We start from the raw sequence: 23,136 nt of genomic DNA, 5'->3' as shown, positions 1-23,136 counted from the left end.
AATGTTCAAAGAGGATGTAGTAGAATTCTTTAACCAAGACAGCAATGTCTAAGGAAACTCTCTCCAATCAATTATAGTATCAAATATATATATATATTACATAATCAAATAATTTGTTTTTGTTTGGGGCATTAAAATTTGTTTAAATTTATCAATCAATTTAGTTTCTTAAAATTATGATGCATGGTCATCTATATCACTTTGGATTTTTTATCTATGCCTGTAAAAATTGGCTCATTTTGATTAATAATAAATCTATATTTGTTCCTGAATAAATAATTGATATAAAAATAGAATTTTATTTTACCCAATACACGTAGATAGTACATGTATCAAGCATAAGATTTCTTCAACACCATCCCGTCTTTTTAAATCAGCTACTCATATTATCTGCTATACTGAGATCTGGTTCAGAGTTTTGCAAATTTAGTACACACAACTGTTAATCGAAGAGATGCGAAGGGAAAATGGCTCTTGTGTTGACGAGCCATAAAGGTCAAACTAATTAACGAATAAAAAGACTTGAGCAGTTAACATCTTCACTGTAATTTTGTTGATAAGAAATTTCTTAAGATAGGTTAAACAAACACAACTTAATTCACGACTCTTCGTTGTCGCTGCTTAATAAAGTTTGTGGCTGATAAAATCATAAAAGGTTTTGACTTCGTCCTGTGTCAAGTGTTGCTGGGTTAAGTGACCATATAGAGTTCATTATAGATATTTAAAAGAGGTTTATATTTTAGTTCTACAATATATATTTATCTCTACCTAATTCGTCTTTTACTCTTTTCTTTCTATCTTTCTTTCTTTTTCATTTTCTCTCTCATAATTCATTCATATTATCTTAAAGTCTGTCTCAGCGTCTTTCGCTTTATGGTCTTATCCTTTCTTTCTTGTCTTTCTTTTTATCTCACTCCCTTTCTTTCTCTCTTATATTCTCCCCCGTTTTTCTTTATTTACTCCCCCCTTCTCTTTTTCTCTCTCATATGCAGTCTGTCGTGTCCGTCTATCTTGTCCGTCTGTCTCTGTCTATTTCTCTTTTTCTATGTGTGTGTATATATATATATATATATATATATATATATATATATATATATATATATATATATATATATATATATATATATATATATATATATATATATATGCCGACTTCTGCATGCATTTGTCCATTAAAGTTCTTCCAGTGCCTTTTGGTAATTTGTAGACTTTTAAAATGTGATACCCAGAAGATCGTCGATCAGAAAACTTTCGAAAAACTAAAAATATGAAGAAATAAAAATGAAAGTTACTTGGTCTACTTTAAACTATTCAGATTAATTTTCTCCGTAGGAGACGCATTAACTTTTAATGTTGCTGTTGAATATCTCTACTCAGTAGGACTATTGAAATTCCTTGCTCTTCCATTGAGCCTCTCAATTTATTCATATTAGACGGACTGTAATAGAGTGTCTGTTGAAAAAAAAAATCGTGATTTTTAAAACTGCGAACCCGTGTCAATGAACTAAAATTAGAATCAACCCGTTTAATCACTTCGGTTAAAATATAGGCTACATTTCCACGTTGAAAATTTTGAAATTCTCTTCTTTTGAAACATTCTGTTTGCGATCACAGATTACTAAAATGTGACTGGTTTTTTTTTTTCAATGGTGCCCTAAAACCGATCTCTTTTTTTTTCCTTCTCATTAAATCTGTGTCTACAACATGTGTTTGCATTTTCAAATTGCGCTGTAAAAAAATCAATGAATTCTCAATTCAATTGACTTTGTGACACCATTTCTGCCTTTTAAGTAAATTACAAACGGTCGATCGAGTATATATTGATATATTCTATAGAATACAATCAACAAGATAAAATAAAAAAACCCAAAACAAAACAGATAACTTTGGTAGCATTGTGTTGAACGAGAAAAAAAAAAATACAAACAACGTGCATGCATTCCTCGACACTTCCATTTCGTATACATGTTACTATGCTTACCAGATTACATGTTTTCTTCCTTTGACTTTTAATTTGTTTGATAAAGGCTATGAAAGAGAGAGAGAGAGAGAGAGAGAGAGAGAGAGAGAGAGAGAGAGAGAGAGAGAGAGAGATCCAAGCTTTCTTTCTTTGCTAACATTATAAATATTTTTCGGAAACATTTTGAAGAAACCCTAAAATCCTTTTATGAATTTTTTTTATCCTTTTATATCCAATTCGTAGTATGGCTAGCAGGAGCTGCCTGCCCCCCCCCCCCCCCCTATTTTCTAATAAATATCTACAAAATATTTCATTGCATGTGATATAAAGCTTGATTTGATGGAGAATTGAACCATTGTTTATCTGAAGTTATCAACAGTAAACAAGAAAAGTAATTATACTGCTGCGACTTTGAACTTATACACAGTTTTGAATATCCCTAATGAATCGAGGAACCAGCATACAAGTTTCTGTCTTACTCAATCCCCAATTGAAGCGATAGCAAGAGATCGATTATTCAGAACGGCACCAATCTGAGATAATTACTTAAACAAATCAAATGACAACGCAAAGAATGGTTCAACGCCTCAGAAAGTATATAACATCATTGGACAATACAATGCAAACGATTCTTTAATGTTTGCTACAGTGTAAACAACTACAAGTAACCAATGAATGTTTTACGCATATCAATTTTTTTTGCGTGTTACAAAATTTGCGAAATTGGGGGAAATGTTTAACGTTTTTTTTTTGCGTCAGTCATCTTTTTTTGCAATTTAAAAGTTTAAAACAGCAAACAATACAGGGATCAATTCCTGCTAACAGGGATCAATTCCTGCTAACACAATGTTTGCGATGTAAAAGTATTTGAGAAAAAAAGCGAAAATTAGGTCATTGCAATAGTTACATTGTACTCGATAAACGGTGTAAGAAAATTTTTTTACGTCTTTAAAAAAAAATGATGTTCAATATGTGAATAACACTTCTTTTATTAGATCAAAAGGTCTTTCTGTAACGAAAACCAAAGTAAGGAATACTTTCATAAAATTTCAAAACAAAACTGACCAATACGAATTATATAACAAAAAAAAAATTAAGCTAAACACATGCATTAAAAACGTTACTAAAAATAAATACAGATCGTATAGTAAACATTTTAGCATGAGATTTTCATACATTTGTAACTCCTTAACACCCTCCCCCCCCCCCCCCCCCCCCGGTCCCCGCCCTAGAGCAAAAATCCCAAATCACCAAAGTAATGTTGATTCATTTATCATGTAAACTAAAGTTTAGTTAGAGAAAACCAAAACTCTGTGATCCAAGGCAAATACCATCTATCAACTGCCTTCTCTCTCTCTCTCTCTCTCTCTCTCTCTCTCTCTCTCTTTTAACAAATTCTATACCTCTCATTAAATCACACATTAGATCAGTCCCATATATTTCAAAATTGAATTTGAATAAAACGTAGAGTAAAATTGAAATAAAAACGCACTCTTCATCCTCTTTCCACCCTAGTCTCTCTCTCTCTCTCTCTCTCTCTCTCTCTCTCTGCGCTTTGTTTTATTGACCCCTGTTTAAATCTATACATCCATGACTTAATCGTAAAGAGAGATGTAATATGACACGAAGCACTGTATTGTCCGCCAGTGGTTTGCTTCGTAGCGGATCTAAGCGATTTGACGTCTTGGTATTGAAGTAAGAAGCTGTCATTTACACAAGTTAGGGTGTCAGATGTTGTCTTTGTTTACAGGGGTAGGAAGGTCATTATTATATGTAAAGCCCCCATGACCGATTAAATGCGAAACACAGCTAGTGTTTATTTTAGGTGTTTTGATTCAATAGATGCGTATGACATAAAATAATACTAAAGTATTCACAGTTTATCGACATTCCATACACATACACTTCTTAATATATCAAAGTCTCGGCGTGGCTTTAGTTTGATGACATTCATTCAATAAGAAATTAAAGAAATCTCTGAAAAAAACAACTCTCTTTTCTCATCTTACATATTTTCCATGCATAATAAACTAGCATTGTAATTTGTGTACTGGAACAATCTTAATTTGTAGCCACACTGTGTATAGCTGTAAAATCACTCCTACTTTTGCTTTCATTTCCAATCCGTGTCGATTTTAAAAGATGATGATCGCGTAAACCTACTATAAATTTAACACAGTGGCATTCCGAAAACTTCATAAAATATATGAAATATATATGGAATCATAGAAGCCCATGATCTACCTGGCCCTGTATGTACATACGTGTACCATACACCCGAGATACCTGTATCACACCTACCTAGCCCGTGGAGATCCGTGAAGTTGACCCTAAGGTTGGTCAGCTTCAGAAGGTCCTGGACTGACACCACATAAAATATATGCAGCTTTAAAGTAAAAATGGCCAGGCCAATATACTTTAAAAAATAGATATTTTATTAATTCTTACTCCTTTGGGGCAAAAGTTCTTTGCTAAAAAGTAATTGAAACATTAGGAATTTTGCTTTGCTTCAATAAGAGTTGGGGCAAAAAATTCTAAAATCTTATTTAAAAATTCAAAGTGGATTCGAAGAGTAATTTAATGTGCAATTCATTCACTATTTATTCAGTATCAATATAAAACAAATATACAAAAATACACATTTTTTTTAGAATAGAGTTAATGTGTACTCTTTTGTCAAATATCAACCTAAAACAACATGGGTGAAATTCCATTCCACCCTCCTCTATATCTCTGACGCTTTAACTTTGTCATTGTCCTTTATTCAGATGCTACAATTGAACACGTTGAGAGAGAGAGAGAAAGAGAGAGAGAGAGAGAGATTTGAAATCTATTTTTTCTGACACCAATCCCATAAATACGTTAATTTCTTTCAAACTGAAATATGTTGAATTCTTTAAATGTACCAAATTGTAATTAACGAAAAATTATTATTTCTTGTGTAAACTGCAAGGTTTTAATTCGTTTTCATGCGTTGAGTTTTAAAAAAAAAATCATCGAACTCCCCCCCCCCCCCCCCCATCTCGAGCAGGCAGAATTATTTTAAAAACGTACTTGAAAAATAATCAGCATTCTTCACACACACACAGAAAAAAGAAATTTGTTGATTAGCTTATACCGGTTTGTCTTAATACTTACCAGATCTAATAGAAAAAAATATAGCAACGTAAAATAGAAGTAAAGATCCGAGAAAAACCAACACATATCTCGTTGAGAAGATCCTTTGAAGTACAAACATTTTGTTTCCGACAAAAAAACCCCACACAAAATCTCGGAAAAAATAGTATCACACAAAAACGTTTTGTTACTTTATAGATACAGTGTATATTGTACACATCTCCACTGCTTTTAAAACACAAGTACTGTCGTTCGCGAACTGCTGTGATGAAACTGCTATGCATCTCCACAAAGAAATAAATAGGTTTCCGTTTCAGAAACGCCCTTTTCTTGTCGCTAAAACTTTGTTGGGAATTTGATTGGTTTTTGAATTTGCGAAAAGGCGAGTTCATCCTTCGGATGAGCTACGCGTCACATTGATTACTCGCTTTAAAGAAGTATAAGTTAATATATAATGAATGCACATAAACATAATAACATTTTCCGTTGCTTTAGGCTCAACACATTGACTCGTGTGTAATGTATTACAAATGAACCGGTTTGCGTAGAGGTTTTAATGAAAAGGAAGTCTCTGAAAGACATCTTAAAGTTCTTTTTCTCATCATTTTCTTTCATGCATCAAAAACTATTAATTATAAAACCAATTATACTTTGAAAAGCCCCCCCCCCCCCCCCCCCCCCAGTTTAAATTGACACCCCGAGAAAACCATTGTCAACCGAAGCGGAGGTTGACAATGGTTTCCGAGGGGTGTCAATTTCATCTTTTACCCTCCCAAACAGGCACTATTTATTTTATCATACTGAATATCTTAATTGAAAATAAAAACTTCACTGCTTTTCTAAACCTATGGCCAACAGTACGCGCATAATTTACGCGCATGTTACAATTCGTTGTGTCCCCCGTTGCCAAGTGTGTTGCTAACGCTGAAGGTAATACTACGAATTATTAACTGCGTCAAAACCAATCAGATTTCAGTATTTAACATGAAAGTATAATAATACTTGTTGTCATATCGCATCTTTCTGTACGATTAAGTCATAGATGTTTAATTGAGCGATCATTTATTTAAGCAAAGGCCATTAAAACGAACATCGAAAGTACAATGATCGTAAAATGGTATTCAAATGTTTACTTTTGGCTTTTTGCAATGTTTTAACAATTGTATTAAGATTTTCGGATGGATTATCAGTGTTTCTTTTTTAAATTTATTCTCTTCATTTTATTCCAATTTAGTTTGACATTTTAAAGGGTACCTCCAGTCAAAATTTTTATTTCAATAAAATACTCTGTTATATAATAATTTTAAACACAGTCTCGAAAAAAAAAGTTTGTAGTATTTTTAGTTCAGCTGGAATTAATTTTAAAAGATGTCAAACCTTACCGAGAGTAACCTTTCGCTCGGCTGTTTCCACCGTTATCAACTGTGTGACGTCACAAATGAGGCAATCTCTATTGCTTTACAAACTACGTATTGTCATCTGATTATTACAGTGAACAAAAGGGGGGCAGAAGATGTGTTACGGGGTTGGTTTTTAAATACACATTTAGATGGAGTATCCTATCATTAAGTTTCACTTTAAGAAAGAACCACATTTGATTCAAAATATATTTTGGTCGTTTTGCGAATGTCACTGTGTTACACTAAGTAGGTTGTACGTGATTCACATCTTTTAAAAATCCACACGGTTGGGTATGTTAGCAAAGTTATGGCTGATTTAACCGATGCACAATGTTTATTCTAAGTAGCTACAAAATGAAGTCATTCTAGTACATGTTTCTTCATTTGCCTGCTATCCAAAGATAATTTTTTTACACGTATGATATCCGAGACGCAAAAGAGAGAGATGTCTTTCGGAATTTTCTGTTTCACTGAATGAATGAACTCAAACTAACGCTTCGCCGAGACTTTGATACATTAATCAGTGAATGTGTATGGAATTTTGATATTTTAATTCTTGTATGTCCAACTGTTCTTTTATACAAACGCGTATATATTTTCATCTTTAAAGATATCCACATTATAATAATGTTGAAAACATCTTCGGAATATTTGTGGGACTCATAAATGCCACTCTTAACAAAGGTTTAACAGTTCAAAATAAAAATAAACGCATCTTGGATGAATACATGCAATCAAAGCAATGTCAGATCAAGTTTAAGGTGTGACGTAGACAGATGACGTATCTATGTCAAAGTTGACAATTATCACACAGTGAATCTTATTGTTCAAAGTGCCCCCCATTCAGTTTAATTCAAAGTTTGACCAGTCTTAATAGGATATAAATCATCTACCGAACAGTACGTGTGTATCCCCGTTCAAAAAATCAAATCAAAACACTGAACTGGGTATATCAATCCGTGAGGAATTTAAAAGATGATTATTAGATAAAATATACGAAGTATTACACAGTGACATTCCCAAAACGGCCAACAATATGAGAGAGAGAGAGAGAGAGAGAGAGAGAGAGAGAGAGAGAGAGAGATTGTTTTAAACATGCTGGAATCAAATTGATATTATGTTAACATCAAAATACAGAAAATTTGGTCTTCTTCCTACGTGTAACTCTAATTAGTGGTACTATAGAATTGCGCGAAAAATGTGCATTTTGCATACATGTAACGGACATAGTACCCGATATGGAAATATAGTTGTTTACGTGATGTGTCTATATTTGGATATGATTCTTCAAGCGATACGGACCCTTTTTTTGCAACACCCTTTTGTTTACTTTTATAATAACTGAATTTTAATTAAGACAATATCAATGTTACTTCCCTGTGTAAACTGTAATGCTTCGATTTGTTCTCTGTGACGGTATGGTAAACACTTCTTTACAACTGACAAACATAAATAGAACAGGTCGGTGTTGACATCCTGTTATTAACGTTCTTGACGGGTTTTTTTTACCCTTACAGCCCCCCCCCCCCCCCACAAAAGAAAAAAGAAAAAAAAAGAATGCTTTTGATAAACTTATAACGGTTTCGTTTGATCACTTACCGGTACCAATTAAAGCAACATAAAACAGTAGAGTAGATCCGAGAAAAACAGACACAGATCTCGCCGAGAAGATAGTCCGATGTAGCATTTTGTTTCCGAAAAATAGGACACGCGCAGACAAACGAGAAACACAAAAAACGCGTGCTTTGTCGTGTCACAAACCACTGCTTAAAATACAAGTACTGCCGTAACGCAACTTCAATGTATCTCCACAAAGAAATCAATAGGGTTCCTTTTTAGAATCTTTTTTTCTGTCTTTGACTTAAAACGTTGTTGGGAGCCGATCTCGGCCTTGTTTGCTCGAACTTTGAATAAGCATTGTATGCCAACTGCTCTGGTTAAAGGCCGGGTTTTACTCTGTGTACTATATATATATATATATATATATATATATATATATATATATATATATATAGATATATATATATATATATATATATATATATATATATATATTGGCGACAGCAGCTCACTCGATGTTCTGCAGACCTTTTTCTCTCTTTGTTCTACGTTTATTAACAGACACAAATATTACACGTGCTCAGACAAAGGAGACCCTAGCTCCGCGCCATGGTCGAAGAAAATGATCAATAAAGAAAGCTAGAATAGCCGATGGCATTTTATTATAAATGCGAAATGATTGGTTTTTAAAACAAAAAGAAAGAAAACAATTGAATTAGGATTTTAAATAGATTATCTGAAGGTCAATAGTTGTTACTTGATCTGATTTTACGCACGTCCATTTAAAAACAATGTTTTGTTGGGGGGGGGGGGGTAGTAGGTTCTAAATTTGACACAGATTTTTATCATTAAATGTCTCTCAGTAATTTTCTTCTTAGGTCATAAGCAGGGCCTGTGTGAAACTACCATAAACGATACCTGGATCTTGTAAAGATCATTTACGATTTTAATTTTTTTTTCAGACTATAAATGCTATAAACCTTAAGTTTTGTTTATAGTACAATACTACACACCCGCTCGCACGCACGCACATAGAGATAACCACGAAATAAGTTTCATTAGCTTGAGGTTATAAAATCGGATATGATGACGCCTCAATGATTTGAGGTTGGTCAAACTGAGTGATCATTTCACCGTGTAACTACTTATACTGACAAGAGGCCCAGGGGCCACATCGTTCACCTGAGCAACAATTGCCTTAATTCTGATCAAATTAGCATTACAGTATCAAAATTTTTGACAACTGAGTACAGTAGATCTTGCTTAAAAAAAATTGAAAATCTGCCAATTTTTACCCACCTCTTATTTTTTGGTAAATACCAAGCCCCTTTTGTTGTTGTACTGTAAGAAGATTTTTCTCTATTCCTATATAGGCCCCCCCCCTTTCATGGCCCCACTTTTCTCTAGGGAATCATGGTTTCATCAAACTTAAATCTGCATAACCTATGCTTTCACACTAAGTACTGAGTTTTGAACCGAAAACTTTCCCAGAATACTTCAAAAGATTTTCTCTTTATATTCCGATGTACAAATTCAAACCGCCATCACGGTCCCGCCCTACCATTAGGGTCTGTGATTTTGCAAACTTGAATTTACACTACCCGAGGATGCCTCTACACAAGTTTAAACCTTTTCTGGCCAAATAGTCTTTAAAAAGAAGATTTTGAAAGATTTTCTCTATATATTTCTAAGTAAAAATTCATCCCCCATTGTGGCCTCACCCTACCCCTGGACTATTATTTAAACAAACTTGAATCTATATGATCTGGGGATGCTTCCACTCAAATTTGGGCTTTCCTGGCCTAATAGTTTTGAGAAGAAGACTTTTTAAGATTTTCTCTCTCTATAAAAATTCATCCCCCATTGTGACCCCGCCCTACCCCCAGGGACCATGATTTGAACAAACTTGAATCTACACTTCCTAAGGATGGTTACATGCCAATTGAGCTTTCTTGGCCTAATAGATTTTGAGAAGAAGATTTTTAAAAGATTTCCTTTATATATTCCTATATAAAACTTGATCCCCCAATTGTGGCCCCACCCTACCCCTGGGGATCATGATTTGAACAAACTTGAATCTACACTATCTGAGGATGCTTCCACTCAAAGTTGAGCTTTCCTGGCCTAATAGAGTTTGAGAATAAGATTTTTAAAGATTTTCTCTATATATTCCTATGTAAAACTTGATCCCCCAATTGTTGCCCCACCCTACCCCCGGGAACTTTGATTTGAACACACTTGAATCTACACTACCTGAGGATGCTTTCTTCTTAATTTGATCTTTCCTGGCCTAATAGTTTTTCAGAAGAAGATATTTAAAGATTTTCTCTATATATTCCTATGTAAAACTTGATCCCCCAATTGTGGCCCCACCCTATCCCCGGGGATCATGATTTGAACAAACTGGAATCTACACTACCTGAGGATGCTTCCATTTTAATTTGAGCTTTTCTGGCCTAATAGTTTTTGAGAAGATTTTTAAAGATTTTCTCTATATATTCTTATGTAAAACATGATCCCCCTATTGTGTCCCCTCCCTACGCCCAGGGACCATGATTTGAACAAACTTGAATCTACACTACCTAATGATGCCTTTACACAAGTTTAAGCTTTTCAGGCCTAATAGTTTTTGAGAATTATCTCCCCTTTAAAGAAGGCGTGGCACTTCATTTGAACAAACTTCAATCCCCTTCACATAGTGGTGCTTTGTGCCAAATTTGGTTGAAATCTGCTCAGTGGTTCTTGAGAAGAAGATAAAAATGTAAAAAAATTACAACAACGACGACAACGACGACGTCGACAGACAACGGACAAATTGTGATTAGAAAAGCTCACTTGAGCCTTTGGCTCAGGTGAGCTAAAAAAGGTTAAGTTTACAATACAATAAATTGTTAAAGTTGGTTTCTGGAAGAACACACTTTGAAAATTTTCTTAATAAATATTGACAATTTTTTTTACTTTTTTTAATCTTTAGTTTTTAAGATCTGTGTACAAACATAGAATTGTGAGCAAATCTCTGTATCTTGCTTATAATTCGAAGCTTAACACTCAAATATGGTTAGTAAATAGAAATTGTAAACAATTAAACACAAGAAACATGCACTATAAAAAATAAAGAACACAATTTATTTTTTCGAAATGAATCATATATATTCATGTACATTTACATACCTACATATTTCTGACAGCGATATCAAACTCTATTTAAACTGAATAAACTCGAGAAAATGCCGAGCATCTCAACAAAACCTATTGCATTAATCTACCATTACGCAAAAGATAATGCCGAATTACCGATAGAATGAATTGTATTTCAGTACTTTTTTGATACATCAGATTTTGCTTTATTTGCGCAGGTAAACAGTTAACTGTTTGATTTACCGAAGTCTCTGTTTGATTTGATACGTAAAAATCACAAAATACAGACGATAGTTCCCAGGTTACAAAGCATAAATAATGAAAACGAAACGAAAATCAGAACAAGCTAACACCAAAGTCATGTATGAAAACTGTCAACGCATTCATGGCATTGAAATATTTAGCCTCAATTTACTTCACAAAATCGGCACAGATATATTTTGCATGTTTCAAAAAATTTCCCTTCATTCGCGAACTGTTGCACAACAAGCAAATTCATCATAGTCAGATCGACCCTTTTTCGTATAATGTCATGGCTGCTTTAAACAAAGAACCTCGTTTTAAAAGCATGGAATACGAGTCTTGGTAAAATGGGTATGCAAACCCGGGCCGTGGCAAAATAAAAGCCGGGGCAGATCGACAATCGTCAATTCCAAATACGCATTATTTTGCAGCAATATCTACAACAAATACAAATATACTGGTCCATCAAATATCCTGAAATTTTAATGAGATTGGCAGATTAATAACTGCCAATCTTTTGTTTTGCCCAGGCCAAGTCTTGTCTACCCATTTTACCGGATGCCGAGCCCGAAGTTATTAAACTGATTTAAACACGCCTTTCCTTTATTATTATTTTCGTAATAACTCAGATTTGAAACAGAATCAGACCTTAATTTTTGCAATTTATATTTTCCTTCCCATAAGGATAAGTTATGCTAATCTACGTTGAATTGGAATCAGAAGTTCTTGAGAAGAAGATTTTTTAAAAATTCACCCCCCTTTTTCTACAGTTTCAAGGTTTTCTCCGCTTTGAATACAGATCGGACTTTTATTTCTGCAATTTATATTCGCCCTCCCATAAGGATGCTTTGTGCCAAATTTGGTTGAAATTGGATAAGCGGTTTTAGAGAAGAAGTTCAAAATGTAAAAAGTTTACAGACGGACGGACGGACGGACAGACAGACGGACGGACAGACGGACGGACGGACAGACGGACGACGGACAAAAAGTGATCGGAATAGCTCACTTGAGCTTTCAGCTCAGGTGAGCTAATAAACATGATGATATGTTTGCCTCTAAAGGTGCCATGCCACTACATGTACGACTGCCAACAGCATGCCATATGGTGGATTACAATTTCTTTTATTTTATCAGTAGTATTACCCCCTATAGATATTTGTTGATGGTGAAAAGGAGGGGGGGGGGGGGGTCCTGTATGTTGTATTAGGAATGGGCAGGGTGACATTACATATCAAATTCTTGAAGAGAAGTTTCATAAAAGTCTCATACACGAAATATTCCATAAAACCAGAGAATTCACGACTTTTGAAAACCACATCCTTGACTGTAAAACGATAGGCTTGATTAAAGAAAGTTGTTTTTGTGCTATTATTTTTCTGACTTTTAAAATGGCGTGTGTTGCCTATACGACTATAACGGAATTTCTACGAAGAGGAGAGTCGATAACCCTCGGGGCCATAATCGGTTGGAGGGGGGGGGGGGTGCCCTCAAGCACCTGTGCACCATTACAAAACTACTATAGCATTGAATGATTTATTTTTGACGTAGTCGTGTCAATAACTGCCGTCTGGCGAGCAGACAAATTGAAAAAACGCGCGTAAGAGCGTTATAATTTGTCTGCTGAACTGACAGCAGATATTGACGCGACGACGTGAAAAATAGATCATTTATATTCACGTTACCTTATTAATAAAATCAATGATTTAATTAATATAATAAATAAATCGGTAACAATTGCAGGTCACTGAGGGAGTAAACCAGTAACAGGAAGAGCAAGAACACCCGTTTTCTAAACTCGACTTAAAGTGGTTATCACACATAGACTGTTGAGATGAACCTTGAGTATATAAACCATGAAAAATGCCGGACTCTTGAACTTTTGCTTTTAACATTAGAATCAACTTTGGGGTTCAATAAACTTAGTGTTTTTTAGGCTATTGTCTTCTAGTTCACCTTGAAGTTCAATCTTAAAAGTTTTTTGCAGTAGTTATCATCAAAGTAAATACCAATAGATTTAAATGATCATGGTTGAATTGGCGAAGCGCTTCTAGATTTTTCAAACACAATACATGTGATACGTTAACAAAAACAAAATAAGATTATTTTCTACATAAGTTATCTTTCTTATCAGACGGTCATTCAACCTTAATCTCTCTCCCCCCCCCTCTCTCTCTCTCTCTCTCTCTCTCTCTCTCTCTCTCTCTCTCTCTCTCTCTCTCTTGTTGCGCTTTGAAAATGGATTAATATTAAAAATATTCTATTACATTATTTTCAAACCTCACATAAATCAGGTTCATCTGATTTTAAATTTTTGAATCAGTGAAGATGGTATAATACCTTTGCTTCATTTTGAATCTATACTTATAAATTAATACTTTTTTCAACAATATTCATTAATGTTAAGATTTGACAAATGTTGAATTTTTAAAATAAGCCAATTCGTTTCTTGAATGCTCGGATAGGTACCTTGGATAAACTTGAACAATTTGATGCGGTTTTAGTTTTGATGGCAAGAACTTTCAAGAACCACAGGTGCTTGGGGACGGGACCCCCCCCCCCCTTCGTATATCCACCCTTACAATCCGGAGTTATTTTTTCATTATTCATTTTTAAAATTATATATAGATGTATGCTACACTAAAAGAAATCAATACTAACGCCAAATAAGCTATGCATGATAAATATACATATCACTGGTATAAAATGAGTTATACCAGGTTAACCACCGGGCAGATACTTTGAATCTGACAATTTTAGATTAAAAAATGCAAATTAATTTACATAGACTAGCGGTTTTTTTAATTTCATACATTTTTATACCACACAGATTGATAGCTAACCTTGAACGTTAATTCGTAAATCATGAACAGATTGTGTTTTCTACGTGATGAATGATGTATCCATAAAAGAGTGAAGATTAACGGGGACGGGGCGAATTTATTTTTCTTCAAAACATACTTTTTATCAAACATTATAATAATAAACAATTATAATAATACAAATTATATTGAAATTTGACCTAAAGTACCAAATTTAGAGAGAGATGCACTAAATACCCACGCACTAATTCGATATAAAATTTAAAAAAGGTAATTTGTCATGCAGTCAGCTGCAACAGACAGAATTGGGGCCACGTACATGTATCTATTATCCAATTCAGTTCAGATGTCTTTTCCCTGCCCGCTCCTCTAAATATCCAGCCATGCAATGTTTTAAAGTTAAAAATTATAAAGAATAAGTAAAGAAAGCAATTAAGAAAGAAATCGGACAAAGTATTCATAAAAATGAAAACAAAATGGTTCAACATTTTAAGCATTGTATTATATTAATGTGCAGAGTGTTAATTAAATCCCGCGCTTGAGCGGGGTTTAATGTAGTAATGCTAATTTATTCATTTTGTCACCCGAGTTTAATAACATACTACACGTTTGAAAAAAATTGCCGGTAGTTAAATCGTAGGGGGTAAGGGGGGGGGGGGGGTCCTGTATGTTGTATTAGGAATGGGCAGGGTGACATTACATATCAAATTCTTGAAGAGAAGTTTCATAAAAGTCTCATACACGAAATATTCCATAAAACCAGAGAATTCACGACTTTTGAAAACCACATCCTTGAATGTAAAACGATAGACTTGATTAAAGAAAGTTGTTTTTGTGCTATTATTTTTCTGACTTTTAAAATGGCGTGTGTTGCCTATACGACTATAACGGAATTTCTACGAAGAGGAGAGTCGATAACCCTCGGGGCCATAATCGGTTGGAAGGGGGGGGTGCCCTCAAGCACCTGTGCACCATTACAAAACTACTATAGCATTGAATGATTTATTTTTGACGTAGTCGTGTCAATAACTGCCGTCTGGCGAGCAGACAAATTGAAAAAACGCGCGTTAGAGCGTTATAATTTGTCTGCTGAACTGACAGCAGATATTGAAAAAAAATTGCCGGTAGTTAAATCGTAGGGGGTGGAGATTAGAATGTGAATAGCTCAGTATACATAAACAGACATTTATTGAAAATGGAAACCTGTTGAGAAACGAAATTGCGTTAGAAAAAAAAATCGATAAAAAACCAAAGAAAACTCGAAAGTCCCGAGAACACCCATAAAGGCCGCTGAACACATCTTAAATTATCCTTATATAACTGGAATATTTTCATGGCCACTTAAATTGCAGACAATTGTGTCTCAATACAGCCCGATTCTTAAGCGAATCCATAGAGAGAAGCTCTAGGGGTGAGCACCCCTCCTTCCTCCCCCTGAAAATATTAAACGTATTAAAATCCCATTGTATAATTACCGCAAAAGCCTCGGAATACACCCTTCCCCAACAGCAAAAAATATCACCCTCTGACCCCCACCCCTCCACCCCGGGAAAAATTGTAACAATTAGGGTTTTCCGTTTTTCAACGGAAAACCCTTCTGTTATTCTACTGTTTCTTATTATTAGGGTTTTCAAGGGGTCAGCAGCTCATACACGTATTTTTCTGATACCAAAAATCATTATCATTTTATGAAAAAAAATTAATTCAGTTATTGTTAATATATTAAATAATGTCATTTGGTATCAAATTAAACAAGTTCTGTGCTATATTTTTTTTCAAATTTCATAAAACAAATATGTGAGAATCGTACATGAACGAGTTAATATGTCTACATAGACACACAAGCGAACAAATGCCACATTAAGGCCCAGGCATTTTCTGCATTACTTTGTGTTGCGTCTTAGATAAATTGTTGTGATTCAATTTCATTTTTTTTTCATCTATATCATTTATGAATTCAATGAACACACATTATTTAAACGTTCTATGTGCAACTATTTGTCGGGGCGCCCCTGTTTGTAACCCCCGCGCGCGCGCCGAATGTAAAGATTGGCTGTTCGTTCGCCCTAAAACGCGCTCGCCCTTGACGCCGTTCGCTCTAGTTTCCGTTCGCCCTAGGTCCGTTTGCTCTTGACGCCGTTCGCACTGCGTCCGTTCGCTTTATTTTTATATAGGATTAATTTATATATTTGTTGTGTATTCTGATCAATTTAAACATTATGAAGATATGAAAATAATACCACTTCTATAAATAATGACCATTTGACTTACGGTGGCATTGTTTTATCTTTATGAAAACTTGTGAATTGATTTATTTTATTTTTTTAATGTTACTAAATCTAATTTTCTTATGTATTTATTTTGTAATTATAATAAATTTTACCTCATAATATAACCGTATCATAATTATGAAATTTGTGGTTTTCGACGAGGGACCTATATATCAGAGAGCAGTCTTTGCAAAGTTACAATTAAAAAAAACATGTACAGTTGCTGTATATAACTTTAAAAAGGATATACCGCTACATGCTTGTCTCCCCACACACAGTTATAAATAAGTATGCAGACCCGCCCGTTATAATTGCTCTGGAAAAATAATGAAGCTTTGAATGAAATTACGAATTCAAATAGAACCAGGTGTAGTTTTCCTATGCTATGACAATGTTTGTAATGTATACGCCGATAAACTACTACTACATATAAAATCATACACAAATTTATGATTGTTCAAGCTATTTAATTCACATTATGTCTTATGTTATTTATCAATAATACGTATACATATATATATATATATAGCTATTAAACTTAATTTACTCACGATATATGTTTATATCTTATGGCGCGTTATGTATCTCATTTAGAGATCAAAGGATTGCGTTACGTAAATAGTAAAATAGGTGATAATCATCTGCTAAGCTTCTCAATGAGCCAAGTAAGGTCTCAATTTCTTTAATTGTTTAAAAAAAACACCAAGCGGATCATTATAAAAACAAGACGGTTATCGACAATTTACGGCAATAAAATCTTACAATTATACCAGGTACGTCTTTTTTGATGAAGGAAAAACATAGAATATACAAATAATTGATAACAGTTTTCAGTTATTAAGGTAAATGAAATAACTTATGATGTGGTTTATTAATAAAGATAAAGGGGCGAACGAGGTTTAGGGCGAACGATAATTTGGGCGAACGATAATTAGAGCGAACGGACCTAGAGCGAACGGACTAAGGCGAACAGGTGGATAGGGCGAACGAACCCGTTACTGTAAACAGTAACGAACGGCATTGTAGAAAAGAGAGAGCCGTAATGCAGAAGAGAAGTTGTGCATTTTTCGGTGTACACATGCATTTTCAATTTGCTGTGAAACATATGAACATGCACAGGGAACAATACTACATATTTGTTTAAGGAGGATATTTTTCTCGTGTGAATCGTTTACGAGGAAATTCTGACAGCCACACTTCTGTCGACGATCAGCCGTTAATAAGCTACGAGTAATAAAGGAGAAAAAATGGACATTAAAGTGTGTGATTTTTGTGGATGTTACTGAAGAAGGTGAGGCTTTTACTCCTTTTAAAGTTTCTTGTTAACTGGTTAAAATATAGTATAATTATAGTATAGATGTACATGTAAGTACGTGCACACTGTTAGATGTTTTTGTTATGGTGTGGGTGTTTGTTTACTAACGTGTAATTTTTACATGTTTCATGGATGTTTAGACTCGCTCGAGGTTCATGGGGGACTTGAAAGGGTAACTGAATTTATCTATTAAAAAAAATAACAGATTGTGAATTTTCAACTCAAAATTCAAAGCAGGGTCTAATTAGAAACATATCATATATTCTTGTACAGAAGACTCCAAATGTATGAGGCGCCGTTTTAATATTTTTGAGGTATTTTCTGATATCAAAAAAAAAAAATTTGATATCAACAATTCGAATTTTTGATATCAAAAAATAATTCTTGATATCAAAAATTAATTTTTGATATCAAAAAATCTATTTTGTGATATCAGAAAATCATTTTTTGATATCACAAATTCGCATTCTTGATATCAAAAAATGATTTTCTGATATCATAAAATAGATTTTTTGATATCAAGAATTAAAGTTGATTTTTTGATATCAAAAAATTGAATTCTTGATATCAGAAAATCATTTTTTGATATCAAAAAATCGAATTCTTGATATCACAAAATCATTTTTTGATATCAAAAAATCATTTACATTTTCTGATATCAGAAAATCTATTTTTTGATATCAGAAAATAAGACTTACATAAAATTACTATCAACTTAATGAATGCTCCCTGTAATGCAACTTTTGTTATTTGTAAGAAAATGTGTTTCAAGCCTGTAGATGTTTCTTAAGAATAATAATGAATGCCTTATTTTAAACCTGGTTTCATTCTGGCAAGTTTTGCCATATATACAATGATCAACACTGCTTTCTTTGCGATTTGCTGTGACTTTTGAAAAATAATGGCCTCGCATAATATTAGAGTTATACAGGCGAACAGTTAGTGCTTTCAATACATAAGACCAGAATTATCAAGAACACTTATTAAATTTTACATTAAAATAAATAAAAGACAACAAATATTTAAATACAAATCTGGCTCTGTAGTTCGGCAATTTAATTTTGGGTCAAGGGAGTATTCATTTAATAGGTGAAATTTATTTGCCATTTTCTTTAAATTTCTGATATCAGAAAATATAATTCTTGATATCAAAAAATCAGTTTCAATTTCTGATATCAAAAAATCATTTTCTGATATCAAAAATTCGAATTTCTGATATCAGGAAATGATTTTTTGATATCAGAAAATCGATTTTTTGATATCAGAAAATGGATCGTATTTTCTGATATCAAGAATTCGAATTTCTGATATCAAAAAATCATTTTCTGATATCAGAAAATCGAATTCTTGATATCAAAAAATCATTTTCTGATATCAGAAAATACCTCAAAAATATTAAAACGGCGCCCCATACAAATGTAGTCATGAATACCCTGTAGACATAACTTCAAGTAAATAAAATTGTATACTTCAGACTTCAGAGTTAAAACATGACTTTAATATCTTTATGATGCCGATCATTGTATCATAAAAGAGGTTTAGCAGACCAACGGGTACCCGGTACATGTACTTGTACATGTAGGTTACAAGTTAGAACTATGCGTACCATTCTACCAGTTCACATAATTTTTCTTGTTTAGCAGTTATGATGTGTACTTAAATTGTCCTTGTTAATGTTTTAAATGTAATTTTTTATTCTCTTTTTTTAATCTGACTACTGGCAGTACTGGCGTGCGAGCAGTTCTCGCCGAGGACCATTTCTCACTGGTGCACTGTTACATCATATTTTCGTATATAATTTTATGTGTTGATAAAATGACGTAACAATGCACTGGTGAGAAATGGTACTCGGCGAGAACTGATTGCACGCCAATATTGATTAATTACAGACAAAAACTGAAGGTTGCGAGTGTTATTTTTTATTGAACAACATTGTTTAAAATAATTCTTTATATATGTGACGATCAGACCGTTTTGAATACCAGTGCCAGATAGCTCAGTTGGTAGAGCACCTGACTAGAGATTCAGGGGGCCCAGGTTCAAATCCCGGTTTGGTCCTTCATTATTTCTCCCATCCTGTTACAATATTGGTGTTGTGACCAACCCCTGGAACTAACAGGTGTACTCGATCCTGCCAGGGGTGATCTTCGAAGTGAAGATCATTTAAGGGGGGAGGAATGTGACGGTCAGACTGGTTTGAATACCGGTGCCAGATACATGTAGCTCAGTTGGTAGAGCACTTGACTAGAGATTCAGAGGGCCAGGTTCGAATCCCAGTTTGTTCCGTCGTTATTTCTCTCATCTTTTACATATACATGTATATCAGATATATGACAGATGATTAAGGTCATCACATGTTTTGCAAGATGCAATAAGTGTTAAAAATCTTTACTTTACAACACAATACATTTAAGTGAATATTTATGTTTCTATATATTGTTATTTTTTGGTGTGGTTTTCTTGACAGTGTCGCATAAACAATTTACCCGCTCCTAAAACACAAACTTTCTTTTTGTGGATTCAGCTTACTGCTGATTGGCTGCTGTTGCAGCAGACAAATAAGATATGCACGCACAAAACACAATGAACTTATCAGAGAATGAGTTGAGTTTATTTCAACTGTTGAAATTTGGGTATTTTTTTTTTAAAATGTATACTTGTGACAAAACATATATGTGGTACATACAGCTGTAGCTTTATGAAGAAAATTTTGATTAGACCATATATACCTATCATGCAAGAAAATTATATTTACAAAAAACTTGCAATTTATGGCGCACAAAATATACGCTAGTTTTATAAAGATTGACATATATGTAATGTACCACATTCTGTGAAAAATAATCTATTAAAAATTCTTCATTAAGTTTACTCATACATGTTTTATGCTTATTACACATAGTATTGTTTTTAAAACATGTAATTTATAAGAAATTAAACAAAAACCCTCGCTAAATTTATTTGCAAAAAAAAAAAAAAACACAGTAGAATTGATAAAAAATGGTATGCCAGAAGCTAATACCAGTACATGTACTTTGACACTGTTCGGTGGGTAATATTCGTTTGTAATTTACGAATTGAAATATTGACTGTTGCACTACAAGTACAGTAATAAACTCTCTCTCTCTATCTCAAACTCTCTCTCTCTCTCTCTCTCAATTTGATAAGTGTTTATACCTATGAAAATTTTTTAATATTATATTATGACTTGATATGCAAATTTTTGATCTTGTACTGCCTAAATGTTATGTCATGTATTGGGATATGTCATATTTATTACACTGCATGGTCAGTGTATTTTTTACAGAAATACTATGCATATATTAATGTAAACACAGCTATTAGGTACTAGTACATGTAGTACATGTATGTAAACACAGGTAATTATTTTTTGTTTTATTTCAGCTCAAAACAGACTCTTGTTACCACATGGCTTTTACCGGTACCTGTTGATTCTTGTGGGTCAGCTCCTGAGATTAACCTGTCACCTCTATTCACATGCATAGTCCTTGTGTTGTACAGACTATTTACCGGTAATTCAAATTAAATCCGATAATGCATGAACAATAATGGAACTTGATGAAAGCATCATGCCATGTTGTGGTTTGTGTTTGATAAGAAATTATGAAAACAAAATTAAGGCTGTTTAAATACATTCATAATTGCTTTGTTTTTCAATAAAAGTATGCAATTATGTTTCCTTTATTTTTTATTTCATAAAGATATCTAGATGTGTTTACATAATTGAAAAATCCCCCCCCCCTTTATTTAATTGTCTGCATTAAGATTACATGTAGGATATGTAAATGTACATTTGACTTTGAAATAACATCTGCTATGATAATTACTTTTTTTGAAATGAACAAGAAACAACATATTTCTACCTTTCTAAGGTATATACATGTGCAGAAAAAAGGTAGAAAAACATGTCAAATTTGAACATTTTTCATTGAAATCAACTCTGTCTCCAGCTACCTGGGTGTGTTTGAATTTAATTCTAATTTAAGGCAGATGTCTAACTTGTAGGTTGTAACTTACTGTTTTAGCATGGTTAGAAGGAGACTAGAAATCAGAATAGATTAGATATTCACTAAATATGATTGTTAGCTTACTTTTTTCATGAAAACAAGAAATCACAAGCAGGACAGCAGTCTATTTGTTAATTAAAATGGTACAAATCATACAATAAACAAATAAAGATCAAATTTTAGAATCATTGATGATTGTTTTCAAATATGTGTGAGAAATGACTCAAGGAAATTGCCACTTGTTTCATAAAATTTGGTGAAACATTTCAAACCATGACTTTTTATGAAAATCAAAAGATTGGGGGGGGGGGTATACATGTAAGGGTATTTCTAATGATGTGAAGCTTTTATCATGATTATATCATGTAGGCGTATGTTGTATTGAATAAGGTTTCTTTTTAAAGGTGGTTGAACAAAAGTTGACCTCTAAAAGGTCAGGTAAAGATGTTTTACTATGGAGAACCCTGTAAATCTGTGTTTACTAAAGGAAATTGGAAATGGTGGGTTCACTTAAATGGCCATATTTTTATTAAACCTCAATGGAATTGGCAATATGTGGTATTCTTTTTCTCAGAATTGCATTAGCTTTCTTATTCTAAGACAAACCGTCTTTTCATAAAAATGTTAGTGTACTAAGTTAAAGGTACACGGAACAGTTTCGGATAAAGTACCGTCAATATTTTTGTAAAATTGAGAGTGACTGTACTTGAACGTTTATCATTGTTGCGTAGATTCATGAAATGAATTTTAATGATTATCAATAGTTAGAGGGATGTCTCTTGTTGGAATTGGTAAGCAATATTAAGGCCCCTAATTTTAAGTACATGAGAAGCAGAAATAAATTGTGAGACTTGCGGCTATGACAGATACGTTGACTTTACAGTGAAATTGAAGGTTACAAACGGGAGGTTATATAACATGAAATGTAGGTGGATGGGATATTATATGCCTATTTAGTATTTACTGGGTATGAGGACAATAGCAAGTTTATTGTCCCCCAAGACAGCAACTATTTAATGAGGCAAAGCCAAGGGAAATAGTTGCTGTGGAGTGGGACAATAAACTTGCTATTGTCCGAATAGTCAGTTAATTGGTATTTCATTATACAGAAGAAAACTTTATTTGTCAGCGATGCAGAATTTCTTGATGATAAACAAATTAGAGTTAAATCAAACTTTGTATTTAATGCGGCAATCTTATTAGGTCAGAGGTGTTCCAAGTTTAAGGTGATATGGGACACTTCCATGTTGTGACATATTGTTTATCGAAATAAACAATAAAATAAA

At 33.5% G+C, this 23,136-nt stretch overlaps 1 protein-coding gene across 4 annotated transcripts in view; it reads right to left on the bottom strand.

Annotated features, from left to right (window-relative positions):
• LOC128158706 (carbohydrate sulfotransferase 1-like) overlaps positions 1-23,136 on the bottom strand; it is a 56,232-nt gene that overhangs the window by 11,501 nt on the left and 21,595 nt on the right. Inside the window, exon 1 of one of the 4 annotated variants that reach the window (XM_052821647.1) lies at positions 8,077-8,434. The exons of 2 other annotated variants lie outside the window; for them this stretch is intronic. In XM_052821647.1, coding sequence (XP_052677607.1) covers positions 8,077-8,164 — 88 coding nt within the window. In that variant the 5' untranslated portion in view covers positions 8,165-8,434. Of the gene's footprint in view, positions 1-5,098; positions 5,590-8,076; positions 8,435-23,136 lie in introns of those variants that run through there. One more of the 4 variants, XM_052821646.1, reaches the window with a different exon arrangement.

This window comes from Crassostrea angulata, chromosome 8 (genome assembly GCF_025612915.1).
Source record: "Crassostrea angulata isolate pt1a10 chromosome 8, ASM2561291v2, whole genome shotgun sequence".
Classification (NCBI taxonomy): domain Eukaryota; kingdom Metazoa; phylum Mollusca; class Bivalvia; order Ostreida; family Ostreidae; genus Magallana; species Magallana angulata.
Note: the sequence above shows the minus strand (reverse complement) of the source record. Positions and strands in the feature narration are given on the sequence as shown.